The following is a 25,700-nucleotide window of genomic DNA, read 5'->3' on the forward strand; positions in this document are numbered from 1 at the left end:
TATATGAATGTTATGGAGTATTATTGTTCTATAAGAAATGATCAGCAGGATGAATACAGAAAGGCCTGGAGAAACTTACATGAACTGATGGTAAGTGAAATGAGCAGAACCAAGAGATAACTGTACAGGGCAACAGCAAGATTGTACAATGACCAACTCTGATGGATGTAGCTCTTTTCAACAATGAGATGATTAAGGCCAGTTCCAATGTTCTTGTGATGGAGAGAGCCATCTACACCCAGAGAGAGACTGTGGGAACTGAGTATGGATCACAATATAGCATTTTCCTCTTTTTTTTTTTTTTTTTTGTTTAACATATATGGGATTACTTCTTTTCTAGGGAAGGGATTGGGAGAAAAATTTGGAGCCTAAGTATAATGGGCCCAGAACTCTTGAGAAAAGTGTTAACTCAGTGGAATTGATAAGACAATGGTTATCTAGTTTAGCATGATGATTAATAGTTCTCTAGTTCAGTATGATTGATTTAATCTTACAACAAATAATGGTTCCCTAGTGATATAATGATTGGTTTATACTCAAAATACTGTAATGATGTAATAAAGTTTATGGGGACAAACTCAGCCAGACAGAGAAAACTTGACCACTGTCCTGGTGGCTCTCCTGCCTCCTGCATTCCTTCACTGAAACCAAGACCTATTCCTCCAGAAAGCTAGCCTGGCCCCAGGAAATTGCAGGAGATAGAATGTGAAGGGGACTACAAAGACTTTGGACTTTATTCCTGACTATTCTTTTTTTTTTTTTTTAAATTTTATTTATAAATTTTTTTTGATAGTATATATGCATGAGTAATTTTTTTTAATAACATTATCTCTTGTATTCATTTTTCCAAATTATCCCCTCCCTCCCTCTACTCCCTCCCCTAGATGACAGGCAATCCCATACATTTTACATGTGTTACAATATAACCTAGCTACAACATATGTGTGTAAATACCATTTTCTTGTTGCACATTTAAGTATTAGATTCCGAAGGTGTAAGTAACCTGGGTAGATAGACAGTAATGCTAACAATTTACATTCATTTCCCAGTGTTCCTTCTCTGGGTGTAAGTTATTTCTGTCTATCATTGATCAACTGGAAGTGAGTTGGATCTTCTTTATGTTGAAGATATCCACTTCCATCAGAATACATCTTCATACAGCATTGAAGTGTACAGCGATCTTCTGGTTCTATTCATTTCACTCAGCATCAGTTGATGTAAGTCTCTCCAAGCCTCTCTGTATTCCTCCTGCTGATCATTTCTTACAGAGCAATAATATTCCATAACCTCCATATACTATAATTTACCCAACCATTCTCCAATTGATGGACATCCATTCATCTTCCAGTTTCTAGCCATTACGAAAAGGGCTGCCACAAACATTTTGGCACATACAGGTCCCTTTCCCCTCCTCAGTATTTCTTTGGGATATAAGCCCAATAGCAGCAATGCTGGATCAAAGGGTATGCACAGTTTGATAACTTTTTGGGCATAGTTCCAAATTGCTCTCCAGAATGGCTGGATTCTTTCACAACTCCACCAACAATGCATCAGTGTCCCAGCTATCCCACAGCCCCTCCAACATTCATTGTTATTTGTTCCTGTCATCTTAGCCAATCTGACAGGTATGTAATGATATCTCAGAATTGTCTTAATTTGCATTTCTCTGATCAGTAGTAATTTGGAATACTCTTTCATGAGTGAATATAATTTCAATTTCATCATCTGAGAATTGTCTGTTCATATCCTTTGACCATTTATCAATTGGAGAATGGTTTGATTTCTTATAAATTAGGGTCAGTTCTCTATATATTTTATTCCTGACTATTCTTGTGGTGATTATGCTGCTGAAACCAAGGCTGGTCCGAAGGTCCTCCAGAATGGGTCTTGGAGGAATACTGGAGGCAGGAGAGCCACCAGGATGGTGGTCAAGTCTTCTCTCTCAAAGTGCAGGAGACAGGATCAAACCACCAGGAAGCTAATCAAAGATGGAATGTCTGTGGCTGACTTTGTCCTCAGTTTAAATACTTTTTACAATTACATCAATTGTAGAACTATTACATCACCATGCTAAGTACTAAGTATATGTAAATTAGAGAACCATTATCTCATCAGTTTGACTGAGTTAACACCTTGTTGTAGGATTAAATCAATCATACTGAGCCTTAAATATATTTCCCCAGAGTTCCAACCCATTACACACAAGGTTTTGCAAGGGTGAATATTGAAAATTATCTCTGCCTCTGTTTTGAAAATAAAAAAAGGTTTAATTTAAAACAAGAAGTAGTAAGCCAGGATGGCAGCAGAGAAAGGAAGTCTACAACTCTTGAATTACAGGGATTCAGAGAGGAGGAATTAATAATCTCTTTGCTAACCACATAGCATTGTAGACTGGCCAAGGCTTGAGGAAAGGCCTGATTTTCTCCCCTAGATGGTGTTGAGGATGAAAAGAGGTTCTAGACCTATGACTCTTAAGTGGTATGGATCCAGTTTGGTGGCTAAATAATAGCTAACTTTTATATAATGCTTACAATGTGCCAGGCACTGTACTGAATGCCTTATAATTTTTATCCATTGATCCTTACAACAGTCCTGGAAGAGTAGGTGATATCCCCATTTTACTAGTAAGGAAACTGAGGCAAATAGGCTAAGTGACATGCCTGGGGTCATAATTTGTGTCTGAGGCTGAATTTGAACTCAGGTTTTCCTGAGTAATCTATCCAATATGCCATCTACTGCTCCATTAGATAGCCTAGTGTATGAGCTCAAAAATAATTACTTTGGCATCTGTGTGGATTGTGATGAATTGGTGGTAGGAGGAAGAATTCTAGAAACACTCTTATTTTATCTAGAAGATCTTGAGAAGAGATGAATGTCTTAACTACTATAAGTAGTTAATCTTGATTGACATCTTCTTGATGTTTTTGAGTTCAGACTTATTTTGTTTTTGTCTTTGTATACATATTTTGTGTCTCACTTCTAACAGCTCCTATTTCTAAAATGTAGGTTAGCCAAACTCATATCACAAATGAGATGGAGCAAATCAGGCATGAAAATACACATAGATTCTCTTTATAGGCCCTGGGTTACTAAAAAGATAGAAGCTCCATCCCCTTCGATCACTGAAGATGAAAATTAGCTACTTAATAGATGTTTACTGAGTTGAATTGAATAAAGTGGAAGAATAAGATTTAGAAGTTTAGCTAATATATATATATATATATATATATATATATATATATATATATATATATATATATATATATATATATATATATATATATATATAGGCTCCAGGGTATCAAAACACTCCTCATTGTACCAAGGGGCTTAAATGGATGACTCAATTTATGTCTGCTCTTGCCCTAATAGTAATGGTTAGTAAATTGATATAGTCAATCAGTAACTTGTTAGTGTCAAGACCCATAGCAATTTTTTTTTTTTTAATTACTTTTATTCTCTCTGTTTCTCTGTCTCTAATAGTCTCTCAACCGTGAACAAAGTATCCAATGGATTAAGAAAGAGAGACTTCCAGCGTTTCTGGAAAGTGATTGTTACTTTGAATACAGGTATTATTATGCTTAATAAATGTTTAAAATCTATCTGAAATTTTCTTTTTTAACTTAATTTTTGTCCTACTTTTTCAAGATACTTACGTGCCCAACCTTTAACCCTGTGTGAAGCGATTTTTGAAAACACAATTTAGATAATTTTTTTTCAGTATGATTGGTTTCCTTTGTAATGCTTTGTATTTTATTCATTTAAAAACATTTTTCTAATAAAAGGCTCATAGATTAGAATTCTTCTTTAACCCATATACATTTTAGTGATTCTATAAGCTTTGTTAGCTATTTTCTCATTAGAACATAAACATTTTACTTTTACTTATTCTTGAGAGTCTTTACTCTTTCTAAAAAAGATCTTTAAGTAAGCCAAATCTAAGAAATATGCTTCTTAACATAATTCTGAATACTATGTTCTGTGAAACTTGCAGAAATAAAATGGGATTTCATATAATTAGAAAACCCTAAATTGGAATGGTTTATCAGATTAATGATTATGTATATGGATTAAGGTGGAAGAAAAAGGATACCAGGCCATATTAGAACATCACATACTTCTTTTCCCCTTGGCCTTAAAAATGCATAATTTTTTTTATCTTAATATGTTTAGAATTTTTTTGTGCTACTTAATATTGACCTCTGCTCTGAATAAGCTTTTCTTCCCCACTAATAAAAGAAATACATGAAATATCTATCAAAGCCACAGAAAATTACTCTGATGGAGTTGAGTTATTCTGGAATTTTGCTTTCTCTCAATTTTAAAATGTCCCAGGGAATGAGATTCTTTATGTTGGGAACTGTGTTTTTCTTAGAGAATCAAATACCAAAAGATCATTAGAAACATTGGGTAAATAGTTTTAATTTGGGTACTAATTAAGCAAATATCTCTGAAATTTGCATGTATAAATGTGATTTTTTGAGATGAGTTGGCTATAAACTTATTGAGCATTTGGCCATTTTTGAATATGTAAACACATAGGTGTGTTGTGTGTGTTTGCAGAATTTTATTAAATAACAATAATAAAAAAAGCAAATTAAGAATTCTTATCTTACTAGATACTGAAAAGAATGTATCAGGAAAGGCTGGCTTCCAGCTTTGGCCAAAGTTCTAGCTACATCAAGAGCAGGATATTCTATAGATGGGATAATTGGATTTGGATATATAAAATTGAATTCTTGATCTTTTCCTAAGACATATTTTGTGTCTCACTTCTAATAGCTCTTATTTCTAAAATGCAGGTTAGCTAAACTCATATCACAAGTGAGATGGAGCAAATCAGGCATGAAAATGCACATAGATTCTCTTTATAGGCCCTGGGTTACTAAAAAGATAGAAGCTCCACCCCCTTCGATCGCTGAAGATGAAAATGAGCTACTTATGAAAAAATACTACATTTCGCTTGGCGAGGTAAAAAAAAAAGAAAAAGCATGCTTTTCATTTATTGAGACTTATTTTTTTATGTATGTATAGCTTACATTGTATTATTGACCAGGAAAAGTAGGTATTCTATGTTTTAAGCATATTACTTTTAGAACTTTTATAATATATGTACAATATATAATATCTATATAATATATAATACTACATTCTTAATACTTTTGAGTTTATTTTCAAATATCACTTTTTTTGTCTTTTATATAAAGCATGGCTAATTGTTTTATTCCCATTGTACATATAAAGGATATATGGGGTTTTCTTTAGGCAGATGGCAGCATAGCACAGAAACAGATATCATGCTAGGTTTGGAGTCACAAAAACTGGTTTCAAATCTTGCCTCAGAGATTTATTAACTGTGTGACACTGAGGAAGTCACCCTGTCTGAGCTGCAATTTTCCTCATCTCCTTATCTGGAAATAAAGAACATCAGCTTCTCAGCATTTTTGTGAGGATCAAATGAGAAAATGTACATAAAACAATTGAAAAATCTTAACAGTGCTATATATCTGTTAGCTCTTTTGGATCCATGGATAGATTTTTGTGCTTATTGCAGAAGGATAAACCTCTCTGAGATGAGTTCTAGATGACTAATCACCAGGTATCACTTCTTGTGGCTCCAGAAAATAATGAAATTCATGGCAATGTTATAAAATGATTTATTAAGCTCTAAAAGGGTTGAAATTTGTTTAGTGGATCACATATAATGATGAGTTCACAGATCTTTCACACATATAAAATTTTATTTTCTAAAATACTCTTTCTCATCTCTAATAGTCATGAATTTTAAAATGCAGCTAAACTGGTGTCACAAATCAGATTAAATTAATAAGACACAGATATAACACATGTATAATCTCTGTTATTAAAAGTGTAGTAGACCCACCAGGAAATAAGAAAGTCATGGAGAGTTGTAAAGGAAGATCACAATCTTTCCTTCCCAAGTCTTCATCCTAGGGGACTTTAACATAAATATATAAATATAAACCTCAAATAGCTGAACCCCCAGTTCCACACCACTTACTCACTTCCCATGATATACTCCTCTACCCCATCTCAATTATATACTAGAGACAGTCAATCCTCTATCTTGCTGCCATCAACAAATATTTTACTTCCATGTTTGCAAATTCTGAAGTTCCCTTTTTGGATCAGTCAGATGTTATTCCACACTTTGCTCTTTCTTACAGCTTCAATCCCTGTTCTTAACCTACACTGCAACCACTTTGACCCCTCAGTTCTCTCCCAGGCCACTACCCCTGTTCTAGCTACACTGCCATCCTTTCCCTATTTTGACCCTTTGGTGAACTAGTTGAACTCTACATTGTCCCTTGCTTCTTTATCATATTCCTTATTATATTCTGCTGCACCTCACATTTGGTTCACGTGTACCATCCACTGGCTCCTGTGTGTGGGCTGCCAAAAGAAGGTAGAGAAAAGCATGCAAATCTTACTGCCAGTCATGCTGAGTCCATCACAAATTTGTTACATTACTTCAACTGGCAATCCTTTTAAACCTTTCTATTTAACTCACTATCCCATTTATCACAGAAGCTCTTCTAAATTTTTCCATTTTTTTTCAAATCTTTTTTGCCTTCCCATTGAAGAGAACATTGCCTCATATTTTACAAAAAAAAAGAGAATTCACCAATTCCCTCTTCTCCCTCCTTATCTCACATGAAACATGTGTGTGATGGCCAACCCTTCTATCTGCAAAAGTGAATCCTGTTCTACCATTTTCTCTAGCAGATTGTCCCTTCTTTCACTCCCCCTCTCTCACTTATCTTCGATCTATCCCTCTATTGACTGCTTCCCTACTTCCTACAAGTATGGTGATGCAGTCCTGTACTCAGAAACCTTTATTTGATCTATACATCTCCACTAATTATCCTTCTATATCTTTCCTCCCTTTTGGGGTCAGACTCCTTGGGAGGGGTGTCTACAATAGGTGCCACCACTTCCTCTGTTCCAATTCTGTTCTTAACTCTCTACAGTCTGGCTTCTGATAGCATCATTCAGCTAAAATTGCTTTCTCCAAAATTACCAACATGCTCATCTAATGGCCTTTTCTCACTCTCTGTCCTTCTTGACCTCTTTGCAGCCTTCCACCCTATAAATCACCTCCCTTTCTTTAACACTCTCTTCTATCTACTCTCCTCTCCTGACTTTTCTCTCTGATTGCTACTTCTCAGTCTCCTTTTCCCAAATTTTCATCCAAGTCATGCCCAGTAAATAGGGAGTCACATAGGGCTCTGTCTTGGACTCTTTTCTATTTCTTCTATATATTATTTCACTTAGTAATTTCATTACCTTCCATGGATTCCATTATCATCTCTTTGCTGATGATTTTAAAATCTTCTTATATACCCCTAACTTCCCTGCTGATGTCTAGTCTCACATATCCAATTGCCTATCATTCATCTTAACCTAGATGTCCAGGAAACATCTCAACACATCCAACACAAATTCATTATCTTTTCCTCAATTCTTCCCTTCTCTGAAACTTTTTTTTTTTAAATATTGCTGTTGAAGGCACTATCATCCTCCTAGTTCCATATGCCTATAAGTTGGTATCATTGTTGACTCCTCACTAATTCTCCTATAACTAGTGTTACCAATACCTGTCAATTCTATCTTTGCATATTTCTCAAATCTACTCTGGTTCGAGCCTTCATCACCTCACACAGAGATTTTTAATAGCCTAGAAGTTGGTTTGCCTAACACAAGTTCCTTCTCCAATTAAGTCCACCCTCTATTTAGCCATTAAATATATTTTCCTAAAGCACAGATCTGACCATATCATCTCCCTATTCAATAAACTACATTGGTTTCCCATTACTTCTTAAATTAAATATAAATACTTTGGTGTTCAAAGTCCTTCATAACTTACATTCCTCCATACTTCTCCATTCTCCTCTCAGTTTACATTCCCCATCCCTACTCTCAATCCTCCTTACTCCGTGGTCCAATGATACTATCTCCCTTGCTGTTTCTTACAGAAGACACTTCATGTTTTTGGCTTCAACTTGAAATACTCTCCTTCCTCATCCAGTCTTCTGGCTTCCCTGGCTTCTTCTTTTGTCCCACCTCATACAGGAATTCTTTCCATTACCCCTTAATGCCTGGGACCTTCCCTCTGCTGATTATAATCTATTTGTCTTGCATATAGCTTGCTTGTATAGTATTGTTTACATGTTGTTTCCCCCTTTAGATTGTGAGCTCCTTGAGGGAAAAGACCATCTTTTGCCATTCTTTGTATCCTCACTTAGCACAGTGTTTAGCAATAAGTAGGCACTTAATAAATGTTTATTGATTTTTTATTAACCAAAGTAACACTGCTTCCCTATTATTTTGTTTATTACTAGATGGACTTCCTTTAATATCATGTCCTCTCACACTGGTTTGGGAGGAGGAGCTTCAGAGAGTAAGACTATTCCTATTTCCCATTAAAATTTATAGTCTACTCCTTTGTTTCCTCCACTCAGTAATCTTCCTTTTTTTGAGGTTCATTTTGTTCATAATAATTAATAACAATATTAGGTAATATTTCTATAACACCTGCTATATGCCAGACACTGTGCTGGGGTACTGTATTATCTCAGTATTATTATTAGTAGTATTATCTCAGCTGATCCCCCCAAAAGCCCCAGGAACTAAGCCAAACTGAAGTTAGCAGGTTCACACTGCTGATAAGCATCTGAGGTCACATTTGAACTTAGACTTTCCTAACTCCAGGCCCAGCGCTTTATCCACTGTACTATCCCAGCGGCGTATAAAGCAATTACTCATTAAAGATAATAGTGACTTCTACAAAGTACCCAGGTCATTTTTAAAGAAAGATTCAGGGTCTTTCTCTCCTCCATACCTGTTGTGTAGGGGCTTCAACATATGTGTTGATGTTTTCTCAAATATGCTGATGTCCTTGTTCTGCAGCAGTCTCCTCAAATCCCATGACCTCTATTTTAGTCACTTCTGGAGAAGGTTGAACTCTTGATCTCATTACTTGCAAGTCTTCTGTTTCCTTCACTAAAAACTTAGAAATCCTTTAACCTTATCAAATCCAATCATTTCATTTTACTCTTGCCTTTCTCCACCCTAAACCTATTTTTTCATCTTCACCATGACTCATATCCCCCCACTACTCAGGACTCAGGCCATGCTATCTATCATCCCTGCTCTGACTTCACATACTTCCCCAGTTTGATTCTACAGGTAACCCTTTCAGCTGTTCTTTGTTTCCTTGTCCTGTCCCTATTCATACCTTATCAAAGCCCAGCCCTGTATTACTACCATCATCTTCCTTTTATACTCCTACTTATAGGAGAAATGAATTGAACTGGAGGTTATCAAACAGTTGAGCTGTTTATATTAACTAAACTCAGATGGGCTCCTACTGAGCCAGTCAATTCATTCCATCTTCCTCAATAGATTATCTCTTTCCTTACAGAAACTATTTCAAATTTCTTCATAGATCTCCTAAACTACTCCTTCCTTTCCACTCTCACTACTACCTTACTTCCTTACCTCTTGCTTTACTGAGAATATAGATGTTATTCACTTAATGCTCTAGTGGTAAAAATGTGACTTGGACTTTGGAAAACAATTGGGAGCTATATACAAAAGTCACTAACTCACGTGTATTCTTTGACTCAACCAATACTACTACTGGTAATAGCCTAAAGAACTTGTGTGATGTTTTGTTACTATGTGCTAAATTTAACATACACATAAAAACAAATTATATAGTAATACTACAGTTTGATATTCCTTTCTGTTCTTTATAATGTTGAAATGTTCATGTGAAATTTATAATAAAATATAAAATGAAAAAAGAAGTCATTAACTATGAACTTCTTTTCCCCTTCCCTGCATGTCTCCCTCTTTGCTATTCTTCTGCTTCAGAGAGTTGTAAAGGCCATCCCCTTTACATATGTGTCATTGATTTCACTCCTTCCTGTAGATCAAGTTCCATCTCCCATCCAAGATCATTCCCTTTTTATTTAGTCTTTAGTCTTTAATATCTCTTATCTGATGGTTCCTTCCTTGCTACTACTATCATATTCAAATGAAAAGTTTCTAATATGTTTTCTCAATTTTATCCTGCATTCTGTGTTGAAATGGCTTAATCATTGGGTTGAGGTCAGAGAGAAAGCTGAAAAAGTCCTGAAGAATAGAGAAATTGGCAATGTCAAAAACAGGTTTAGGAGGGGTGAAGAGGAAAAGGCAGAATAATAGGAGACTGTGTTCAGATAAGGGAATGCCAAAGTTTCTAATTAAGGAAGTGGCCCATTTATGGATAATGGCAAGAACTATTATGTGATCATTCCTCAGGGTGGCTGAGATATGGAGTAGTCATAGGATTTAAGAAGTTTAGGGAGTTTGAAGAACTTAATATGGGGGCAGAAATTAGGAAGATGACACATATGTAAAGGGGATGGCCTTTACAACTCTCTGAAGCAGAAGAAGAGCAAAGAGGGAGACATGCAGGGAAGGAGAAAAGAAGTTCATAGTTAATGACTTCTTTTTTCATTTTATATTTTATTATAAATTTCACATGAACATTTCAACATTATAAAGAACAGAAAGGAATATCAAACTGTAGTATTACTATATAATTTGTTTTTATGTGTATGTTAAATTTAGCACATAGTAACAAAATATCACACAAGTTCTTTAGGCTATTACTAGTAGTAGTGGTGAGACAGAAGGTAAATGAATGTCAAAGTTGTAAATCTAGATATCTGAAAGGATAAGGATTCCTTTAACAGAAATAAGGGCATTTTAGTAAAAAGGATGAAAGTGAGTTTTGGAAGGAAGATGATGGGTTCTGTTTTGGACACATTGAATACATGGGATGGCCATTTTCAAAGGCAATCATGTATCAATCAATACATGGGACTTTGAAGTCAGAAAAGAATCTGGAGCGATCTGAGACTCATCTACATAGAGATGATAATTAAACCCATGGGAACCAATGGGTTCAATGATATACCCAAGAGAATGATTGGAAAGGGAAAACAGAAGATGATCCAAGGACATACATTGGAGTGTGCCCTGAGGCAGCAGGAATTATACAAATATTATGTGTGTATATATATATATATATATATATATATATATATATATATATATACACACATACATATACATATATAGACATATGTAGACATAGATATATGGAGAGCCAGCAAAGGAGACTAAGAGGGCAAGTCATATTAGTCAAGGTGAGAGGAAAACCAGTAGAGAATGTCACAAACCCTAAAGGAGAAATTATTCAAGAGGGAAGAGAGAGTCAATTGTGTCAAATACACCAGAGGGGTCATATGAGAAGAGAGTTAAAAAAAGACCTTTAGCTTGGGCATATGAAATCATTGGAAACTCAGTAACTTTTTAAGCTCCCATGGATTTAAATATTTCTGGGCATTTTAACTCCCAGATCTATCCCTAGAACCTCTTCAACCCTAGTCCTACAACACAAATTGTCTGTTGAATATTTCAAATGGGACTGACATGTCCAAAATTAACTTAATTATGAAAATCTCACCATCCTTCTAATCTCCTAGGTTGGTAATCTCAACATTTCTCTGATTCATCATTCTTCACTTCCAATAACTGTTCAGTTGCCGAATATTTCCATTTTTAACTTCAACAGCTTCTCTCTATTAACCTTGAAAATACCAAAGAATTCACAAAGGTTACATATCAACTATCAACTCTGAAAAATAAAATAAACCAAAAGAGCCATAGAGAGTATTACACCAACTGTTAACTCTGGCCAAAGAGACACAGATGTTATAGCAAAAGCTTTATGCCTACAGTCAACTCTGAAAAATAAAATTAAATAAAATATCAAATTACTCACAGAGGTTATAGGCAAAAAACCATCTTGACTTTGTTGGAGGAGGGAAACTAGACATGCATATCAAAATCTTCTCTACAACCAAAGGGACTCAAGGTAGCAAGGCCAAACCTTAATATATATAGTTATGGCTAAATCAAGCAGTGAGGTATAACAGCAACCATGAAACAAGTGTGTCTAATGACAAAATCTACTCATAGCAAGGCCTCATGATGGCAACATGGTTCCTGCAAGTGCTTGTCCAGGCTCAGGGATCACTTAGGGCTGCTTTGAGCCAATTCAGTGATTTAATTGCAACAAAGTTCATCTAAAGGATGAGCACAAAGTTCTGTTGTACGTCAAGCTCAGAACACAACTTCCTTGCTGGGCCTTACTTCTGGAAAACAAAATGTCTCCTAGTATAAGAAAAGAGAGGAGTGGTCTTGGCACCTGATGCTCTCACTCACACAACTGTCTCTTCAGTTGAGGGCCTCATCATCTTTCACTTACTTACTGCACAGCCTCCTCATTGATCTCCCTTTCTCTAGGCTTTTCCCCTTCAATCCCTTTACTACTTAAATACTTTTCTCTAAACCCAGTATTGACTATGTGACTTCCCTACTCAATCATCTACAATGACTTTCTATTGTCTTTAAGGTAGCATACACATTTTTTTTTGTTTAGCTTTTAAAGCCTTATGCAGTATCTCCTCAATCTATTTTTTCTGCCTTATTGTATATTACTCTCTTTTTTGGCTAAACTGGCATCCTTTCTGATTTTCACCCACAACACTGCATCTCTTATTTGTGTCATACCTTTTTATTGCTCTCCCATCTGCCTGAAGTTTCTACATTGAAGATGCTGCTGGAGCACTATTTTCTGTGTTTAGTGTTTCCTGATCCTCCCTTACTCTTCTCTCCCCAAACTTATATTTAATTACTTTCTACATATTTATTTTTATTCATTTTATACTTGTTTTACACACACACACACACACACACACACACACACACACACACACACAGCCTTCAGATAAAGGTAAGATGTTGCTTCTCTAGGATTTCATTGTGGGGATTCATGATTCACACACAGGTTGGGTATGGGGATCTTTTAAGGTCCTTTCCAACTCTTGATTTTTCTTTCTTTGATAGCCATGCTGGCCTCTCTGTGGAAAAAAAGAATAATATATTTAACCTGTGTGCTTTTTACTTTCTAGGCTACGTTTACTCAGACAAAAGATTGGTTTACAATGGCAAAACAAAGCCAGGCCACAGTGACAACCTTCTCATCACCTACTAGTATTATCAGTTCTAGGATTCAAGAGAAAGCCTTTGAGGGTAAGCAGAAGGGGCAAATTTTAAAACAAGGAAAAGACTGAAGTTTATGCCATTCTTTAGACTCAACTGTTTCTTGTTCTATTGTTACAGTATGGCATTTTGTGATTTTATTGGTGGAGCTAAAAAGGGAAAGGTTATTCTTCTCTCCATATTATTATAACATATTTCTTTATCTTCTAAATCAATCAACCCCTACTTTTAAGGTGAGACATTCAGGGAGCAGGACAAATTGCCATTAGGGAAAGCTTCTAGAGCAAGAGGTCACTAATATGGGATCCATGAACTTTATAAAGAATTATTTCAAAATAATTGGGTTTTATGCATAAAAAACATTCTGAAGAAGAATCCATAGGCTTCATCAGGCTGCCAAAGGGGGATCCATGAAACAAAAAAAGATTAAGAGCCCTGGTCTTGAAAGTGAGACAATTGTCATGGAGAAAGGAAATAGGAATAGAGGTAGAGCTTAGCTATTGACCCTACTATTTTTATCTTGATTCCCTTGAAAAAATGTTCTCAGTACCCCACAGTTGTCCAATACTATTTATTCTCTTATGTATTCTTTGGACTACAATTGACCTATACCTAGTTTAAGGGAAAACTGATTCTCTTAGCTCATGAGATATACGATTCTATCAATTCCTTCTTCCAAGTCCTGTGATTCCTAGGTAAACAAGGCTTTTTTTTTTTTTTTAATTGCTTAACATCCTTAATTTGGAAATATGACGGGGTAATGGGCAGGGAAACTAAAGAGTGTCATTCAAGGACTGTGTGTACTTATACATTTCTGGGACTTGCATGTAGTAAGTAAGTACTTAATGTTTGTTGAAAAGGTGAAAAGAAAGTAGAAATATCAGTATTACTCCTTACTATAACTTTCTTCAATGCTATGATTCTAAAGTTTGCACTTGGCTTTAGTAGTTTAGTAATAGTAATAACAGAACTTGAAAAATATTCTCCTCCTATGTTAAGATGAGGAAGGTACACCTTTATTGGGTTTATAAGAGATTATTCTTCTGCCATGGGATTGGGGATTAAACCCACTGATCTTCAGTAAATATAAAAATGAAAAATTTCCAATTCATTTTGTCAAAAATGTGTTGAATGATAAAGTAAGACTGATAAGGACATGAATTATACGTTACCTTGTTTGGGTATTTCTGAAACCAGTTGAATGTATTGTGTGGAGTAATATAAACAATATATCTTTTACAGCTTTGGGGGATGAAGAAAGGATAGATAGAAGAGTATTTCTAATCACAAATATAGAATCCTTTACTTTGAAGGAGTTTGATGGGAAATAGAGAGAGGGACTATGAAGTAAGAATGTGGAATAACTAATGGATAGTTGGTTGCTTTATTGGTATCCATAGTATCCATGAAGACATCTCAAGGAAGGTCTCTCACAGTCTGATGGGACCCCTATTTTGGAAGATATAGACAAGAGCTAGTACATAAGATGTAAATGTTTAGGTTGTGATTGCATTTTTTAAAGGAAAACCCACATTGATGAGCTCATAAATCTGTTGACCTTTGTAGAGAATTTGTGAACAGATTTGTACTATTCAAAAACTTTTAACATTAATAACTTCGGTTTGTAAAGATTATAAAGAGAAATCTCATCTTTCTGGTATAGGTGGTTAAATTTTCTTCTCTTAGTTTGTCATAGGAAATAACCATAGAGCTCATCTTATTTTACAGATGAGCAAATTGATGTCTAGGGAGGTTGTTACTTGCCCAGTATCACATAAGTAGTAAGTAATAAAAATGAAGATTTTGAACCCAATTTTTCTACCTGCAGAGCCAATGCTTTCCCACTATAGTATGCTGTCCTTTAAATTAAGAAATGGTCATACATAGACTTAAATTCTGACAACCATTGGATATGATTTCTTTGTTTTATATGTGAGGTACTTTTCACTTGTTGATGATATAAAATAAAATATTGAGCATAATTGTCTAATATAATTGTCATAACATATTAACATTACATATTAACATTTTAATATGGTGTTTCTGTCATGTCTACAACAACCTATGCTACATGAGTTTAACAATTCTTAAGGAATTATATGAAACCCTCTTTATATCAATCACATAGTAAAACATAGTTTGATTTAATGGTCTTTTTAATGATTAATGATTTAATCCAAAAGGTGATAACATTTTTGATGAACCTATGAAGAAAGATTCAAGCACTGATCCTGGATCATCATCAGAAACTTTGGATGAAAAAGGTTTTCTATCTGTTAAAGACTCTCCTTCTCATGCTCTTTTGAGAATTTATTTAGAAAGAAAACAGGAGGCCAATCAGGATTTGGAAGTATTTTTCACAACATTTGAAGACTTTATAACTGCTTATATAAACTTTATTATGAAATCAGCACTAGCAAAACTTGTTCAACGGCCACTTAAAGAAGAAGTTATAAATTTCAATAATGTTTCACAAGTGGTAATACAAGCTCCGAAGGAGAATGTTGAAAGGAAAATTTCACATTTTTCTGTTGACATCAAAAAGAATGAGTTTAATGAGAATGTAGAGCTCGTGAGTTTATGTTCAAGAACTGAAAGCATCGGAGTAGATGCCAGAGCTGATTGGTGTCTTTCTCATAAAACTTACGACATTGGCACCAGGAAAGAGTTTGAAAGATTTAAGAAGTTTATAAAAGGGACATTAGGGGAGAGATATCGGTGGCTCTGGATGGATATTGAAAGATTAAAGGTTCTTAGGGATGCTGGAAGACGTCAGAGGTATTTTTCCTTTTATTAAATTATATTTTTAAATAAAAAAATTTTATTTGAATGTTTTACTACTAGTTCAACAAATCTTTTTGACCCTAAAAACAATTAATGCTCTGGAGGGAAATGATTATTATTAAAATTGAAATCATGATTGTTATTAATACTAAATTTCTCTAGGCTTCTGATTTTCATAGTTAACAGATAACCAAAAAGATTCACTTAATAAAATATTCTCCCTTGAGAGTTCAAAATACTTTTACATTTATTATTTTTATCCTTACAAAACTACTACAGCCAAGGTTTTGTTTTTCTTCTTTTATAAAAGAGGAAACACATTCAAAGAGGTAAATGTCTTGTTCAAGTTGACAGTTTGTTTTGGCCAACATGAGAACTTCTCTCTCTGATAGTTTTTATAGTAGTCTTGAGGATACTACTGTTCACTCTAGGATGATATTTTTATGTGCTGTTAAAGATTTCCATGGTAACTGGGAATAAAATCTATGATATCCCAACAAGTGCCTGTATATTTGTCTGATTCTTGTAGTAAAGAGTGCCATATAAATCTTGGTCCAGTTTTAATTGGACATAAAGTCTTCAAAAAGTTAGTTCTATGGTATTTAACTAATTAGAACTAAAAGTCCTAGTCTTAGCCAGCTTTCTAATAACTGAGTTAGGCCCTTTGGAGTATGAAGATAGAGTAGACTATTACTCCTATTATGATATCTATCTAACCTGAGCATAAACATTTACTATATTCCTCTATATAATTTAAAAAAAATTTTGGTATAGAGGTTACAGAGCTAATTTTTACACTGAATAAACAGTGATTCCAAAATGCTCACTTGTGGATTATGAAAAGCCACCACTCTGGGTCTCTAAGCATTTCTAACATCGAAGAGATTTTTCTAGAAGTGCCTTTTACAATTTTTTCAGTCTTAATTGCTTAGGAACTTGATTGTTAGCACTTTCCCCAATCTTATGATATTAAGATTTCCAAGATCCAAAAGTTTGGAGTTCCTGAAATAAAATTTTGATTATATTATTTCTAGATTATGTGAAGATTTGGAAATTATTATTTTTTTCACTAATCTTGATAGTAATAATATATTCTGTGTTTCCTTTTATTCTAGACACCTTGAGAAGATGAGAAAGTGCTATCTAGTGAGTACTGGAGAGTGCTATCTCACTCCAGAAGTCTTAATAAAACTTAATTTAATAGATGGATCTTTTTGGAATGAGCCACATTTGAGATGCATTCAGGCTGACGTTGTGAAACCCTTACTTCAGTATTGGTAGGAAAAACTGAAGCTTGAATGATAGTTATTTAATTTCTCTTTAGTAGATTGTGTAGGAAAGTTGTTTTTTTTTTTTTTTAACAGACATAAGAATTAATAGAAATTTGAAATGGTAAAGTCATCATTTAGACTTTTTCCTTAATACCAGATTATAGTTTCCCCCCAAAGGCTCCAATTTTAAAAACTTTTTAAAAGTCCAGTGAGCAGCTTCCTTAGATACCTGGGGTTTTTACAATGCTAGAGACCATAGAGTAGACCAGAAATCATACAATATCCTCCTTAACTCAGCTATTTTCTCTTCAAATCTTAGCTATTTACTCTCTCTACCCCCTTCAACTGCTATGATCCTAAAACATCCTTTCAATTGTTTTAGCTCCTTACAAACCAAGTCAGCCATAACAAGACTTTATCTTCTCCCATCTTCAATATAGATTTTCTTAAGTGTCGATTTATTCTTGTCACTTGCATGTTCAAAAGGCTCCCTATTGCTGCTAAAGATAAGATAGAATTCTTCTGTTTTATGTTTTAAAGCTGTTCTACTTGGCTCCCATCTTTCTTTTTAGCATCCTTACACACTATTTCTCTTTTAATAACACACTAGGCTCCAGCATCTTTCTGTTTATTTCTCTATTCCTTCTATTTCTATCTATTACTCCATCTCCTTTTTCTATTTCTTTGGCTGGAATACACTTTTTTTTTTCACTTAACGCTTCATAAAGTCCTTGCCCCCTTCAAGATAACAATTCAAACATTAATTTCTACATCTTTTATAGGGATTTAAAAATTTTTTTTATAAATCCTTTAATCATTTAACACACTTTCTCTTAAGTCTCTTTATTTGTACAGAATTTTGTGTGTGTGTGTGTGTATTCTCTTCTCAATAAACTTTGAGAAGAGACTTTTAATTTTATTGTTGTTGTTGTTGGGTCCCCAGTTCTTAGCACAGTGCCTGGCCTTTAGTTTGCTTGTTTAATTAAAAAGAGGGGCGTTAGAAGAATGTACATGATATAGGATTGTCATAAAAAAATTTGATGATATTCTTTTAAGTATTTAAAATACTCTCATTAGGGGTTAGATTTATTCTCCCAGAATCCAGAAGTCAAAACTAGCACTAATGAGTAAAAGCTGTAGAATGGCTAATTTAGACTTGATTTAAGGAAAATTTTCCAAAGAATTAGAACTATTCCAGAGTGGAATGGGCTGCTTTAGAAGTTACCTGAAAACTTTAAGGAAAGATCAAATAAGCATCTGTTCTGAGGGGATTCTTATTCAGGCTTGAGTTGGACTTTGTGGCCTTTGAGGTATTTCTCAAGTAAATCTGAAAGTCTTTGATTCTGTGAATTCAACAGGTACTATAGGGAACAATGTGAACAGAGACTGAGGTGGGAAAGCAGAGGGCAGTAGTGTAAGGTCAGATTGGAAATACAATGTGATATCAGATTATAGAGCAGTTTAAAATGGCAGGCTAAAGACTCTGAACTCTTTATGTGAATTGTGTACTAACTCACTTCTCACATACAATGACCTACTTCATGATTTGATATAAAATATATTAAATATACCCAAATATGTGGGTATACATGCATCACCACCTTTTGAGTTTAGTGACAAAAGATTCCAGAATATTGATCTCTTCTGTTTTTATAATAGGATGCTCACAAGTTTGTACTAATTACAGATTTTCAGATTGCTGATTTTTCTCTAGCTCCATCACCCCACTGTATTTTCAAGTTCTAGAACTTTAACTGAGTTATTAGCAGTACTAGAATAGCTGTACAAATCTCTTTTATGATAGTATTCATCACTTGTAACTTTCCAAACTGAAATATTCCCCCCTGACTACTATTCTCCTATATGTCTTGACTTCCTTTGTTAGAATGTAAGTTCCTCAGGGTAGGATTCTTCAATTTTGCATGTAGCACTTAATAAATGCTTTTTCATTTATTTTTTGATTTCAGTCTGTCAGCCAGCAAACATTTATTAAGAACCTACTATGTGGCAGGCATTGTGCTAAGTGCTGAAGTTGCTAAGAAAAGCAAAGGAGGGTCCTTGTTCTCAAGGAACTCACAATTTAATGGGGAAAGGTCACACAAAAAAGCTGACAAGGTGGTTTACCCTGCATGGATGGGGCATTCTGGACTCTTGCAGTGGGAAATTCTGAGATGTCTACTCTGGTTTTTCCTTAAATGGAGAATCTGGGAATGGCACTTCAATGTCCACCGTCTGTCCATTATGATCAGAGAGAGGGAGGGACTCCATCTGAGGTGAAGGAGACATGCTTTCAGTGCTGATAGGATTTTGCAGAAAGATGAATTCCTGTAGACAATGATGAAGATTAGGAGAGCAGCCAGATGGCACATGATCATTGATTTATTTACGCAATAAAGGCAGATTTGCCTTATATTAAATTCTACTCTATGAGATTCTCATATTTTCTATTCTCTTTATAATGGTGAACAATAAAAAAAAATGAGGATGACTAGAAATGGATCATAGATTCATAGGATTGTAAAAAAAAAACTTAGAAGTCATCAATTCTAAACACCCCTCCCTTTCATTTTAAAGATGAGTAAACTGACGACTTCAGAGGAAAAATGACTTGTAAGACTGTACAGGTACTCAGGTGACAGAGGTGGGATCTGAACTCCAATCTTTTTCTGCAATCTTTTGCATTTCTACTATACTATAATATATGCTACCTCTTAGAAAATAATAGGTTAGAAATCATGGTAGTTGGGGCCAAATTATTACATTGTAAATGTTTTTATGACCAGAGATATGAGGAATCATTTTTAATCAAAACCTACTTAAAGTTATATTTCTTCCAACAGGGGACCTAGATTCTGTGTAACACATAAATATGAAATTAAAAATGCCAGTGCTGAATTGAAATTCTGGCATTCCCGCCAAGAGCAACCAAGGAAAGATATCGATCCTTTCCCACAAATGGTGACGCTTTTACCACTAAGACCTAAATCTTGCATGCCACAAATTTCTACATTAAAGGTAAGTTGGATTGTTGAGCTCATTATTGTAAAATTTATGATAAAAATCCATATTTGGTTTATATATATGCCTTCATCAAGTTTAATCATCAAAATCTTTTAATAATGTGCAGCTTGAAATAACTCAAACAAGAAATTGAAATGCAATGCAATGTTTTTAAATGGAATTTTTTTTTGTATGTGTTTACAATTATTTGTGAATATAAAATTAGGCAGTTATTTTTTCTTTAATTTCAAATATGGTTGGAAACTTGCTTACAGTGTTAATCCATATCCTCCTGCCTTGAATTTTATCCTGGCTGCTATGCCTTGCCTTTTTAATTAGATGTAGGCACTTACTTTAGCCCTGCTCTATAGGGGTTGCCTTTCCTCAGTCTGGATAATTCTGTATAACCTTCCCTTTTCCTCCCTTTTCTGCAGTTGCTTGATACACTGAAATAACTTCCCTCATGGACTAAAATAACGGCTATGGAAAACAATAGTCTGCTTGATTTTATTCACCAATGATTAGTATGCTCCTATCCTATCGTTCTTCCCCCAGTCCTGTAATTCTGCATACCCAGCTGTCATTGTTCAAATCCTGTTCTTAGCCTCCACTGATTGTTCTTTTATTCTTTTTTCCTCAACCAATCCCATTTATCCTTTTGCCTTTTGTAATAGTATATTCTAAAATCTCATCTGGTTTTTAATATAAGCTTCCATAAGGCACAAACTTCAGTACAAGCTTTAAGTATGATTCTTTGGTATTTGAATTACTTCTTTCTCAGTGTTTTAAATATTCTTTCTCCAATATGGGAACACTGGATTTTAGCTAGGACTTTTCCTTTTGGGTTCCTTTTAGGGAGATGGTTAGTGCATTCTTTCTATTTTCATTTTGTTCTCTGGTTCTAATAAAACTGAGCAATTTTTGTTTATGATTTATATATTTCATTATAGTGTGCAATCGATTTTTAAAAATCGTAGGTTTTCTCCTTGAGCTATTTTCAATGTTAATTTTTTATACTACATATCTTATATTTTTTCTATATTTTTTTCAATTTTTATTTGTTTTAATATGGAGTCATCGATTTCTCTTGGTTTGGGGGTTTTCCTCCTTGTAGTTCTTAGTATCTCTTTTACTTAGAGAAGGTTTACCATTTTTTCTTCTAAGCTGTTTATTATTTTTCATATTCTTCCAGAGTGTCTGCTTGCAATTGTTAGAATTACTTATATCTTCTTTTGGGGTCTTTAGAAATTTTTTTCCTGGTTAATATTTTCTTTTATTTATTCATCGTCTCTAGTTTTAGTTTCTTTTTCTTTCTTTTTTTTTTTTTTTTCCCTGAGGCTGGGGTTAAGTGACTTGCCCAGGGTCACACAGCTAGAAAGTGCTAGGTGTCTGAGACCAGATTTGAACTCGGGTCCTCCTGAATTCAAGGCTGGTGCTCTATCCACTGTGCCACCTAGCTGCCCCTCTAGTTTTAGTTTCTTAATCCACCCTCCAACTCCCTCTGTTCCCTAGCCCCTGGCCAGGTTCTAGCCCTTTTGTGCTTTGGGACCAAGGTAAGATGGTAGCCCTTGCTCTTTAGTAGTACTGGAAAACTCGACATGTTGGCCTGTGCTGGCTTTGTTGAAGATCAATCAACTAATTGCTCTCAGGCTTCTGACTGTCTTTTTTCTTTTTAGTGCTGTTTCCTCTATAAGCACTTAAGAGCCTGTAATTCTGGCATCAAAACATAGCTGTTCCATTATCTTTGATAGTGAAAAAGTTTTTTGAAATATTTTTTGCTAATCTTTTCCATTTTTCTTCGCTTTTGTAGTATTACTTCCAGTGTCTTCAATGAAAGTCCTTGGTATATTTTTCTAAAGTTTCTTTAAGCAGGTTTTATTCTCTATTGCTTCTTTCTGTTTTATGAGATAATGCTTTTGCATCCATCATCATCCTAATTTTTAAGCTTTTACAGCTAATCTTTTTGTTGTGTCAAGGAATTGGAAATTAAGTGGATGCCCATCAATTGGGGAATGACTGGATAAGTTATGATGTATGAACATGATGTAATATTACTATTCTATAAAAATAGTAAAGCCTGGAAAGTGTTACATGAACTGAGACTGAGAGAAGTGAGCAGAACAAGAAGAACATTGTACACAGTAACAGCAAAATTATGTGATGACCAACTATGATTAGTTCTTCTCAGCAACGTGGTGATCCAAGACAATTCCAATAGACTTGGGATAAAAAATGCCATCCACATCCAGAGAGAGAACTATAGAGAATGAATGTATATTAAAACTGTCATTTCCATCTTTTTTTTTTTTTTTTGCTTTTTATTTCTCATGTTTTTTCCCTTTTGTCCTGATTTTTCTTTTACATCATGACTAATTTGGAAATATGTTTAAAATAATTATACATGTATAACCTATGTCAAATTGCTTGCTGTCTTGGGGAGGGAAGAGAGTAGGGAGAGAAGGAGAAAAAAATCTGGAACTCAAAATATTACAAAATGAATGTTAAAAATTATCTTGCATGCAATTGGAAAAATAAAATACTATTGGGGGGGAAAAAGATTTTACAGTTTATATTCTAACTTCTGTTAACTATCACTTCTCATATGGCAAATAACTTGCTGATTAAGGTGCTTCATAGGTTCTTTTGGCTTCCTTCTTTAAGACAATAAATTTATATTTATTTAACTTTTGGATAAATGAATAGTTGACATAGATGTTATTTCTGTAGACCATGTTCTGTTTTTGATGTTCAACAACTGGTTTAAATAATCTAGGGCTAAATCTTTTTTTAATTGTGTACTATCTCCTTTTATCATTATTATTGTTGTTATTACTTCTTCTTGTTTTTTATTTGTTTTTAAAACTAATTCTGATTACTTAGCCTGGAGTCAAAAAGAATTGAGTTCATGTCTGGTATCACATTTATCCATTTGTGATCCTTAAAATCTGCATCACTTAACTTCTGTTTGCCTCAATTTGCTTATATTGCAAATGTAAATCTTATAATGATGGAACCTATCTTCCAAGGTTATTGTGAGGATAAAATGAGATAACATTTACAAAGCTCTTTATAAACCTAAATGACTATATAAATGATATTGTTATTATTATTACTATTATTATAGAGTTAAGTATGTTGCTCCTTTATATTTTTAGGAATGAATCAAAACCTCAAGTATCAACTTTTCAAATTAACTTCAACATTAACTGAGGATTGCATTTTTTTCTTTTAATTTTAGGTTATCTAGAAAATTTAAATGTGTGAGATATTTAATTTTCCAACAGTACTAAATGACTAAGATATTACTGTACTAAATGCAAACAACTTTAGTCATAAAATAGCATTTATGTGATTTAGTGATTATAATGATCATGGTTGTTAAAACATTTGTAGTCTTTGATCTTCAGGAGCTTAAACTAAAATATCCTTAAATAAATAAATATTCTCTTTATGTAATTTTAAGCTCTAGTAGCTGTTATTAAGGATGTCTATGATGTAGTGTATCATATTGTTTATAAAACACAGAGAAATATTTTTTGTTCTCTAGCTGCTTATAAGAGGAGCTAACATTCTTAAAAATGTTATAAACTTTTTAATGAACAGTAATGAAGTTATGCTATCCAAAGAATAAAGAAATAATCTCACAGTAGCCTGAAGAGATTCAGGTTTTCTCTTTCAGCTCAAGTCTAAGGCAATTTTTTTTAGCCTACATGATATTAAGAGAAGAAAAGTAGTTCTCTGTAATGGTGAATATTTTGGTATGAAGAATGTACAACTCACTTTTTGGCTTTCTTCTACCCCAGCTCCAGTACTGATGGGCTTTTGTGGATTAACTTTCTAGTAATTCTGGATAGAGAAAAGCCTTTAACTATATTGGTACAAGATGTACTAGGAAATGATATGCAGATCCTCAAGTAATCTAATATAAATCTGAGGATTGATGCTCAAAGTTGAGATATTTTCTTGCATATATTCTTTCACATTCTCCATTGTCTTATCACTTCTTAGAAAGAGGACTTCATCCAACTACAGTCTTTGAAGTCTGCCAGGAAATCTGTCAAGAAATCTGAAAGAGCAGGCTCAGCAACTTTCAGAAAGTCAGCAGGGAAGAATGAGGCTCCTGATGAAATAGCTGAGCAGGATCTCATTGGGAAGAAGTAGGTACAGTTACAAAAGAAGTTACTGTTCTGTTATAACACACTATTGGAGTGGAAACAGGTGTGTTTCCATTATCCACAAGTCTCACTTGTTTGAAGAATTTTCACATTCAATAGAAATTGAGAATCAGTTGAGTGATATTTGATGTGCATTCTTATATTTCAAGAGTAAATATTCCTAATTGTTACTTCTGCACATAAGTGCATATTACTGAGGAGTAGGTCTAAAGATCATTAATGTCAAAGGTAGAGTCTTTTTTAATTCTAGAGTCCTATGTCAAACTAAAATCCATAGAACTCTCAGAGAATCTTACTATTAAGAAGAAAATAATGATATAATTTCATTTTATTTATTGTTGTTTAACTTTTTAAAAACTTTGCTTTTTCTCTATCCACTATTAAGGAATCTTATTTCTAAGAATTGTTATTTTCAATTAAGTTGACTAGGCAAATGAAAAAGAATGAAGCTCAAAGCTTATGATTCTTAGATCAATTCTTAGATCAATGAATAATTTCCCATGTTTATAATTTTTGTGTTTGTTAATATGGATAATCTAATAAGTAAAAATATAGGCAAGAGTTTTTATTAAATGCAAAAATTTTAAAAACAATTGACCTAACTTGAAAAAAAATTATATTAGTGATAATTAAGACTTGATAAATTATATTATTGATAGAGTAAATGAGTTTTATTGATGACTTTTTATTTTATATTGAAGTTATTTCCAAGTCTAATCTTTAGTATAGAACTTTCACTTTGAATAAAAAACAACTAAACAAAACCAACTGAGTGATCCTCTTTGGATAACCTATGTAATATCCAGTACTTATAGGCCTTTCCCCCCTTACTTCTGCTGAGGGGAACAAGAATTATTGTATTTTTTATCCTCTAAGACCAGGACTGATTATTAATTATAATTTCTCAGACTTAGATTTTATCTATTACTGTAAAAATGATATACTGTTTTAATTTCAATTATACTATTACAGAAAAGACATGGTTAAATAATAAATGTTATATAATGCTTTACTTGGTGCCAGAAAGATTTGGGTTTATATTCTACCTCTAGGTATGTAACTTCCTAACCTCTCTGATCTTCAGGAAATTCATTAAGATTATGAGTTGTAAACAATTTGTGATATGAATAAGTGAATGAAGTTCTCATAACCACAAAATTACCAATAAGTTACATTATCTAAAACAACTCATCTTTTCTCAAAAAACTAGCTTCCCTCCCAGTTTCCTATTGCTTATTCATCAAAGTATTAAAACCATAGGATTTTAAATTTCAATTTAATTTTAAATCTTAATAATTTCTTCTCTCCATATATCTAATTTTTCTTT

The 25,700-nt window shown here is 33.8% G+C and overlaps 1 protein-coding gene across 5 annotated transcripts in view; it reads left to right on the forward strand.

The window, feature by feature from the left end:
• RGS22 (regulator of G protein signaling 22) overlaps positions 1 to 25,700 on the forward strand; it is a 171,562-nt gene that overhangs the window by 58,271 nt on the left and 87,591 nt on the right. For 4 of the 5 annotated variants that reach the window (XM_074268265.1, XM_074268255.1, XM_074268288.1 and 1 more), the window contains 7 exons: positions 3,484 to 3,569; positions 4,803 to 4,971; positions 13,053 to 13,173; positions 15,327 to 15,921; positions 17,043 to 17,204; positions 20,039 to 20,213; positions 24,207 to 24,355. In XM_074268265.1, the coding sequence (XP_074124366.1) occupies positions 3,484 to 3,569; positions 4,803 to 4,971; positions 13,053 to 13,173; positions 15,327 to 15,921; positions 17,043 to 17,204; positions 20,039 to 20,213; positions 24,207 to 24,355 (1,457 nt within the window). The remainder of the gene's footprint in view (positions 1 to 3,483; positions 3,570 to 4,802; positions 4,972 to 13,052; positions 13,174 to 15,326; positions 15,922 to 17,042; positions 17,205 to 20,038; positions 20,214 to 24,206; positions 24,356 to 25,700) is intronic. The other variant, XM_074268270.1, reaches the window with a different exon arrangement.

The sequence above is a fragment of the Sminthopsis crassicaudata genome, chromosome 1 (assembly GCF_048593235.1).
Source record: "Sminthopsis crassicaudata isolate SCR6 chromosome 1, ASM4859323v1, whole genome shotgun sequence".
NCBI lineage: Eukaryota > Metazoa > Chordata > Mammalia > Dasyuromorphia > Dasyuridae > Sminthopsis > Sminthopsis crassicaudata.